This window comes from Pseudochaenichthys georgianus, chromosome 13 (assembly GCF_902827115.2).
Source record: "Pseudochaenichthys georgianus chromosome 13, fPseGeo1.2, whole genome shotgun sequence".
In the NCBI taxonomy this organism is placed as follows: domain Eukaryota; kingdom Metazoa; phylum Chordata; class Actinopteri; order Perciformes; family Channichthyidae; genus Pseudochaenichthys; species Pseudochaenichthys georgianus.
In genome coordinates this window covers 1,185,820-1,195,131 of record NC_047515.1, presented here as the reverse complement: position 1 = coordinate 1,195,131, position 9,312 = coordinate 1,185,820, and the positions used below count along the sequence as shown (strand labels likewise).

The window sequence follows — 9,312 nt, the reverse complement described above, 5'->3', positions numbered from 1 at the left end:
CACTCCTGCAGGCAGTAGAAATACATTGCTTTTAAAATCGTGCTGTGCAACACGAAAAAAAGGGGCAAATCGTGTTGGTGAACACGAATCAATAGATTCAAAATCGTGTTGGTGAACACGAAATGCCGTGAGACTGGGTTGTACTATCACCTAAAGAATATATCTAGGATTAAAAGACTAATGTCACAGCAGGATTTGGAAAAACTTGTTCCATGCTTTTATCTTCAGTAGACTGGACTACTGCAATGGTGTCTTCACAGGTCTCACTAAAAAAATCTATTAGAAAGCTGCAGCTGATTCAGAACGCCGCTGCTCGAGTCCTCACTAACACTAAGAAAATGGATCACATCACTCCTGCTCTGAAGTCTTTACACTGGCTTCCTGTGTGTCAAAGAATAGATTTCAAAATACTGCGGCTGGTTTATAAAGCTTTGAATGGTTAGGCCCAAAATCAGAACTAAACATGGAGAAGCAGCGCTCAGTTATTATGCCCCCTGGAGCAGACACCAACTACGCAGTGTGGAAATGCCTAAACAGAATAAGATCTAGTGTTGGACGTGCAAAAGCAACTCTCGCCAAATGGGGATACCTAAATGACGGGGACGTTGTGTGTGACTGCAGCATTGAACCACAAACCATGCAACATTTCCTGATATGCCCCCTGCTGGAGCAACCCTGCACAACATCGGACTTGGCAGAGTTTAATGAGAAGGGACAGCAATGTGTTCCGCTGTGGCTGAACCACATCTAACCAAGCCCTGTAACTGACTGCCTTGTGGACACGATAAGAAGAAGATTATGCTCCAAATATCTGGAACAAACTACCAGAAACCTGCAGGTCCTCTGCAACTCTTATTACTTAAACTAGACTTCTCTTTTTGCCGCTGCTTTTAATTGAACTATTCATATCTTACACTGCACTTTTATTCATGTATTTGATACCTGATGTTATTCTATATTAGTCTAGTTGCCAGCCCATAGAGTCCTGTTGTGAACCTGGAAATGTTGAGTACCCCAATGTTTTATGATAGAAATGTATAGTAGGGCCCTCCAGCACATAGAAACTGCCGGATGCTAACCTACATATGAATTGCGTTAATTTGCATTAATAACCATGGGGACAACCTAGTTTAAAAATGGCTTGGCCGATTTGGAACATTTTGGAGTGATTTTGGGGGGTTATTGAGGATGCTGACTCATTCTGACCATTCTGACATTCATGCTAATTAACGCAATTAGTTAATTTAGCTAATTGTGCAAATTGCACAACATATGCAACTTAGCATCCGGCAGGTTTCTATGTGCTGGGGGACCTATACATATCTAACTAAAACTCAACATTTCTGAATTCACTCTGCTGGCAAGACTATATTAGCTTGTTTTATGTTTATTTCTAAATGCTCTTAACTTTTATCATTTTTGAAAAGCACTTAGAATTGCCTTGTGTTGAAAGATGTCTATATAATAAACTTGGCTTGCCGTAAGAACATGTGACTAGAAAAGTATTTAATACCTCATAAAAGATCATCAGTCAGCATAATAAATGTTCAGCAGGTACTATTGTCTTCTTCAGTTGTGAGGAACGTTTTAGTCAAACAACACGCGTGCCCTGCCCTCTGGGGAGAGGGAGGAGCGTCGCCCAGGTGACAACACTCTGTCCCGCCCCACTGCGACTCTCCTGACCTCTGAAACACTACACTGTGGAGCTGCAGCTCATATGATGAGCTGCCTGAAGAAGCCATAGCAGTGAAAACAGGATCAGGACTCAAATGATTACCATTAAGATGAGCGATGGACAGCCAGCGGACACAGCAGAGCCACACACCAGCCTGGGGGAGCAGGAGGAGGGGGGGGGCAACAGTCTGGACTGGCTCCTGAAAACAAACAGCTCAGAGAGGATTCCTGCTCCTATGGACACCAACGTCTCCATAACTAGGTAACCAAGCCTTCTGGGATATACCTCTGATTTGTGTCTCGCAGGTGATACACATGGCCTTCATTTCAAGGACACATCCTGAGGTTTCAGCACATAAATCACTTGCTGGCTGCTCAGAGAAGCTTTACTAATGTTGGGAGTATGTCAGACTGTAGGGACTGAAGGATCAGGTTACATGCTGGCGTATTTCAGGTAAACGAGCTCAGCTTGTTTATGTTGGGTTTTTTGTTCTGAAAATAAACCAAGAAATTGTGTAATTAAAGTGTTTTAACACTGTTTTAAAAGATACTAAAATACTGTAAACATTTTTGATTTTATTGTAAATATTGAGCTGCATTAGGCCTTGATTTAATTACTTGTAATATTTTGTACATTTCAGACAGAGTACTCCAGGTATTGACAGCATCTACAGTAAAGCCTTCAGCAGGGAGAAAGTGTTTGAAGCAGGCCCTCCACAGGAAACACCTCTCAGCTGGACGGGCTGCTCGACTACCTGAGAGTTCATGATAAGAAGCTCACGAGCCCGAATTCACAGGCACGTAGGAAAGAAGCATTTTGATGTGTTGCATTTATTTCTGTGTCCTGCTGTTATCTATAACCATTTTAGTTTCAACCCATGGTCATGTTTACTCCAATGGATTTCAGTCATGCAAAGTATGACTGTTTGCTGGATAGATGCTGCATTAAAGGCTAGTTGAAGTGAAGCTCTTATGCACATGAAATAACTTGTAAATGTAATAGTAAACCACAAAAAGCCGGATAGAATTGTGTTGCTTGATCTATAAATCTCTGTGTCTACAAAGAACAACTTGTGGTTTGCCAAAGTCCAATGACTGATTATTACAGTACTTATTTATATGTTAACATGAATTTCAGAAAATATCGTCACATTTGGTTATTGGTGTGATGGGAAACAAAGCTATGTACTCTGTGTGCAACTTTCAGATGAGACAAATGGGAAAACGGCACTGCTGAAGGCTCTGCTGAACTTGAAAGATGGCAGGAATGACACAGTGGAAGTCCTCCTGGACATAGCTGAGAAAACTTCAGATTTAGAAAATCTAATCAACGCATCGTACAAAGACCCATGCTACAATGGTAGGTGGAAAAAGCTTTTAATCTGTGATTTTAAGAGCTGATGGTCTGAAGTATAGACACTGTCACAAGTTTGGTCCTTTGATGCAAAGTTGGGATTTTTGAAGCCAGAATGTATATTCTCCATGTTCCTGAACTTTGGAGAGCCCTGTGGTGAAATACACAAGCTGTACATATGAAAGTGTCATTATGAACCTGGATAGAGCTGAGTGAACAGAAGTCAACAATAGGGCTTGTATAAAGAGATCAACCCAGTATCACGGCAAGACGTGAACATGTGACGATTTACCATGCTGGGAGACGTGAAGATGTCACGGTTTCGTCCCTTCAAACGTGACAGTTACACGGTATTGTTAACATGGCCCAAATACCCGGAAATGCCAAACAAATGCTGTACCACGACGGTCATACATAGGCATATGTACTACAGTGTCTCCAGCGCTTTCGAACAGCAATGGCCGTGGCTGTCTCCTCCTGATAAGTGGAGAGTTAGCCATATAGCTGGAGCTCCTTCGTTCCTGACGTCAGAGAATTTTCAAATCGGTATCAGTCTGTATCAGATCCGTTGCAGCCCCATTTTTAGAGATTTGGGTATGGAGGAAAAGAGAGAGGGTTGTGTTTTCTGACACTTGGTGAGTTCCCTGACACACCGGGGACACATATTCATGTATAAAAGACGTACAAAGTGCATTTTGCATGATAGGTCCCCTTTAAAAAAGAAGCGAGGGGAGCGATCTGCGAGCTGTGGGGCTGCACTTGTACAACTGTTCAAATGTAGGCACTAATGGATGTGCACTTACAGGTGTCCTTCAGATCTCATTATCCAGAGACAGTTTAGGGCCTCAATTTCATAATCTTTAACCCATTTGTGTCCAAAGACTGTATTCAGTATGTTAAAGACTAATGCCACAACTTTATTCAGATTGCTCTCAAGTCTTGAAACCTGGTCCCGATGTGTGGTGGGCAAGTCTAACAACAACTTGAAAATTCGAACTTCTGGAAAAAGAATAGTAAACTGCCAGATTTCTGACATATTATGTTGCATTTTGTGAAGATGCAACCCTAGTTTATACAGTATGTTTGGGACTTAAAAGATGATTTGATTCAACATGACAAAGTTACAAATCTTCCATTATTATACATCCTTAGCATCATATCCTACCATAAATATAAAAAGAAAATGTCCCAAATGAAAAAATCCACACATTTCTTTCAATGTCAGGATTTTTTTAATATTTGCTAGCATTGTGTTCATAAATGATCTGCCATAAGAAAATTACTTTTACACTGCCTATGATCGCATGTTTTCTTATTCACTTGTTGAGTTTATAGATACCAAACACCATACTTAGCTTCTGGTAGTTTCAGAGAGCCATTTCCCTGCACTATTTTCAATCTTGTGGCACATGGTGTTAGCACTGTTCTTTCCTGAAACTCAAGATTTCACTTTCAGGTACAAAAGACTGTCATCCTGCTTGTAACTTGCTTCCTGTAACAATAAAGCACTTTGATAAACGACAGGTCAGACAGCCTTGCACATCGCCATAGAGAGAAGGAGCTTTGACCATGTGACTCTGCTGGTGCAGAAAGGAGCAGATGTGCAAGCCAAAGCCAATGGGAAGTTCTTCCAGCGTCATGCAGGACTGGGCTTTTATTTTGGTGGGTAAATGCATACCAAAAACATCCAGATGCTGCATTTCCTCTCTCCAGCTGTTTGTTGGGGGTTCTCATTCATCTGAGCTGTGTTCCAACAGGAGAGCTCCCCCTCTCCCTGGCCGCCTGCACCAACCAGCCCAGCACCGTGTCCTTCCTCATGGAGAACTCCTGCAGAAGAGCCGACTCCACCGACAGAGACTCGCAAGGAAACACCGTCTTACACGCCTTGGGAGTCATAGCAGACAACACGACAGAAAATACAGAAATGATTGCCAAGATGTATGACCAGATCCTTACTCAGCAAAACAAGCTTGAGAAGAAAGTCCAGTTGGAAACGATAGAAAACAATCAGGGACTGACCCCCCTGAAGTTAGCAGCTAAACTTGGAAAAATCGGGGTAGGTCCCTCCTGAAGGTGTCCCTGTGTGTTATGATATACACCTCAATGGTTATCTTCCTTATAACAGGGGTGTCCAAACTACGGCCTGGGGGCCAACTGCGGCCTGTGATCCATTTTGAAATGGCCCACATCTAATTCTAAAAGTATAATGGAATTTGGCGCACACATACTAGTGCTTGCCTTATATCGTACTTCTTAAATATATATCTAAAAATACTGTATATTACACAGTATTAATTGTTGTTGTCATGTCAGTGTAAACAATATAAATTCAGTGAAATAAATTCAGTCAATTCAAGTTGAAAACCTTTTCTAACTAATTTTAGTTGATAAAAAAAGCCCAATAACTTATTTGCATAACGCATTAGAAATAGACCCTTTTTATCTCCCCTATGTAAGCCTATTAATGGAGAGCTGTGATGAAGGCTGTTTTCTTTCTTGAAGCATATTCAATTATCAACAATAATGTACCTAGATTTGATTAATTTTGCTAACTTGGAGGCAATATACCTCACCTCTAGTGAGGGGCCCAGCTCTTTGTTTAATTTTCTGTATGTGGCAACAGTGAAATATGTTTGGACACCTCTGCTTTATAACGTATACCTGATCATGGAAAACCTACCACATGCGTACAAGGCAGACAAAATAACAATATCTTTCTGGTATCTCACTGGCCAGCTGTTCAGGCACCTGTTACAGCGGGAGTTTGAGGGAGAGGAGATGAGGCCGCTCTCCAGGAAGTTCACTGAATGGGTCTATGGTCCAGTGCACTCCTCTCTGTACGACATGAGCTCCATCGACACCAACGAACACAACTCTGTGCTGGAGCTGATCGTCTTTGGGAGTGAAATACCGGTGAGAAATATGAATTTACCTCAAATCATTATAATTTACCAGAATGATATTGTATCTAGTGCAGCTTGCACGGGCAACATATGTAGGGTACAATAAAACCAAAAGTTCAAAAAAATGAAAAACAATTGTATGGCATTTGAGACATTAACTTCACAACATTCCTCTTCTTTTTTTATCATACATTTTTTATTGCAACATCTTCAATTTACAACACAGTACAGAAGACAATTCAGGTTGCACAACATTTTTGGATTAATTAAATCCCATCCCTCTATCCTACATCCCACCCACTCCATTCCCCGTAAGGGAAAGGTGAGATTCATCATTTAGAAGATGTACAGCAGCTTCCATTGGTAATCTCAACCCTATTAAATCTGTAAGGGTTCTAATAACCTTCCCCCAAAAGTGTAATACTCCTGGACACTCCCACACAACATGTAAGAAAGAGCCAATGGTTCCCTGGTGACAAAAGGAACAATACGGGTCAGGTACCAATCCAATTCTGTGTCTAATTATTGTTGTTAGATATGCTCTATGACAAAATGTCATAGAGCATATAGAGCATATGTATATACTGATGGTTTGGGTTTTTGAAGCACCCGTAACATTAGCCCAAATTGCATCCCAATCCAATTCTTGTCCTAAAGTGGATATTTCCCTATCCCATGCTCTCATGCCTGATGTAGGCATGTAGTTCTGGGAGTTAAGATCATTATAGATAAATGAAACTATTTGTTTGGGAGCACTTTGCACCCAACTCAGAATAGGATGTTCTTTCAAATCTGACCCCCAGGGGACCCCTGCTTTACAGGCAGACCTTATTCTAAAGTAAAAGAAGAGAGACTGTTGATCAATATTATATTGAGAGACCAGTTTTTGAAAGTCATGAATACAATTTTCCCCATTAATGTCCTGAAGAGTTCTAATACCTTTATCCTCCCCAGCTTTGTTGTTAAATGGTTCGCCCCCAGTCAATAGGTTATGATTGTTCCATAATGGAGATGACCTACACCACACACTCTTAACGTTTAGGAATGTCCCTGCTGCTCTGAACACTTTAATCATATAAGTTAAAATTGGACCGTACAGTAAATCACATTTTTTGGTAGATATACCTGAAAGGAGAAAGTCCCTTAATCTTATCGGCGCTATTAAATCTTGTTCCATATTCTTCCAAGATGACATTTTATCTTCATCTACCCAATAGCTGAGAGATCTTAATATGAATGCCCAATGATATAGTTTAAATGTGGGCATGCCAATCCCCCATCTGATCTTCTATACTGAAGAGCTGACCATTTTATACTGGGTCGTACCATTCCAGATATAGCCTCGTAGTAAAGAATCTAGTTTCTGCCAGTATCCTGTTGGAGGTGCTCGAGGGATCATTGAGCTTACCAAATGTATGCGGGGTAATATGTTCATTTGAACAACCGATAAACGGGCTGGGACGGATGCTGGAAGGTGTTTCCATCTTGTAATATCTTCTTCTATTTTCTTCTAAACTAAAGAGTAATTTGTTTTAGCTATAGATGGTAAGGAAGTACTAACCTTAATACCCAAATAGAGGACCTCATTTGGAACATTGGTCTGGGGTGGGAGGGACACCTCACCTTGGCCTATGTTAAGAAGCATCAGTGTTGATTTTGATGGTTCATCTTGTATCCCGAAAGCTGCCCAAACTGCTCCACTACTTCCAAGACACAGGGGAGGGTTCGCTGAACATCTGCCATACAGACCAATGTATCGTCTGCATATAGTGATATAGAATGTGACGTTCCACCTATTGTGATGGGGGAAATCTGAGGGCAATTCCTAATGAATTGTGCCAGTGGTTCGATGGATACATTGAAATTAAAGGAGACAGAGGGTCTCCTTGCCTTGTACCCCGTTGTATGTCAAATAAGTCGGAGAAGCTTCCGCCCGCGCATACTCGAGCTGTAGGATTCGCATACAATGTTTGAATCATGTTAATAAAAGTATCTCCAAATTTAAATTCTTTCAGAACCCTCCATAGATATGGCCATTCCACGCGATCAAACGCCTTTTCAGCATCTAAAAACAAAGGCCACAGGCAGGTGGAATTGTATGTGTTGCGCCAAGAATGTGCAGGAGTCTGCGGATATTATCAGATGCGAGCCGCCCTTTAATAAAGCCTGTTTGATCGGGGCTTATTAATTTCCCAACCACCGTCTCAAGTCTAATAGCTAAGACCTTGGAAAAAATGTTGAGGTCAGCATTTATCAGTGATATTGGGCGATAGTTAGAACATTCAAAGGGGTCCTTTCCAGGTTTGGGTATAACCGTATAACGTAGAGCCGTATTTAAGTCTTTGTGGAACATACCCTTATTAGTAGCATAATTAAGTGTTTCTAACCATACCGGTCCAATAATATCCCAAAATGTTAAATAGAGTTCCACAGGTATGCCATCTATACCCGGCGTACGGCCCTTATTTGTAGCTTTGACAGCTTTATATAGCTCCTCCAGCGTGATAGGTGACTCCAGTGTTTTGGTGTAATCTAATGATAATGTATGGAGGCCTAACCCGCTAAAAAATGTGGTGAAGTCTTCGTCAGAAGGGACTGAGCTACTTGAATACAGTTCCTTAAAGTAATTTTTAAATGTTTCATTTATCTCCTCTGTAGAAGATACCGATCCGCGTTTATTACATCTGATTGCTGGTATGGTCTTTTTAGCCTGTTGTTGTTTTAAAGTTAATGCCAAAAGGTGGCTTGGTCTGCTGCCTTCTGCATAATACTTGTGTTTGGTTATATGGATCATATATTCTGCCCTGTGTCTTAATAGGTCGTTAAGTTCTTGCTTTGTTTTGAGCTCACTTTCTATTGTTGTTGTGTATCTCTCTTTTAGGACTTTTTTCAACATATTACATTGTTCTTCTAGGTGAGAAATATTTTGCAGTCGGCTTTTATGTAGGTGGGAACTGAACCGTATAGCAGAGATGGGACTCGAGTCCCCATCCCCATCTCCCTAATAAGGCCAAACCAACCCGAGCAAGGCCGAGCGAGGCCTGCAGTGGAAACGCGCCATAAATCGCACACACAGAGACTTCAGACTTGACTTGGACTCGTGACCAAAAGACTTCAGACTCGACTTGGACTCGTGTGTTGGGACTCGTGAACAATCATTGTGTTTTCTATTTTTGGCGTATTAAAGGTGGGGTAGGTACATTTGAGAGAAACCGGCTCGAGATCGCTAGAATTTGAAAATACACAACCGGAGATAATCTGCTAGAGGCTGCTACTTCCTTATAGAGCCCCTCCTCCAACACACACGAACGCGCACATGACCAATGAGGGCACGAGATAAATTTGTGCCCAGATGGAAGGCTGACAGGCAGGCAGGCCATC

At 41.5% G+C, this 9,312-nt stretch overlaps 1 protein-coding gene across 1 annotated transcript in view; it reads left to right on the top strand.

Moving 5' to 3' along the window:
- The first annotated feature begins 1,752 nt into the window (after nucleotides 1-1,752).
- Nucleotides 1,753-9,312, top strand: part of LOC117457336 (transient receptor potential cation channel subfamily V member 1-like) — a 29,180-nt gene continuing 21,620 nt past the window's right edge. Inside the window, 7 exon segments of the mRNA XM_034097362.2 lie at nucleotides 1,753-1,936; nucleotides 2,316-2,385; nucleotides 2,388-2,466; nucleotides 2,876-3,034; nucleotides 4,553-4,690; nucleotides 4,786-5,084; nucleotides 5,765-5,941. Of these exon segments, the coding sequence (XP_033953253.1) occupies nucleotides 1,770-1,936; nucleotides 2,316-2,385; nucleotides 2,388-2,466; nucleotides 2,876-3,034; nucleotides 4,553-4,690; nucleotides 4,786-5,084; nucleotides 5,765-5,941 (1,089 nt within the window). The 5' untranslated portion in view covers nucleotides 1,753-1,769.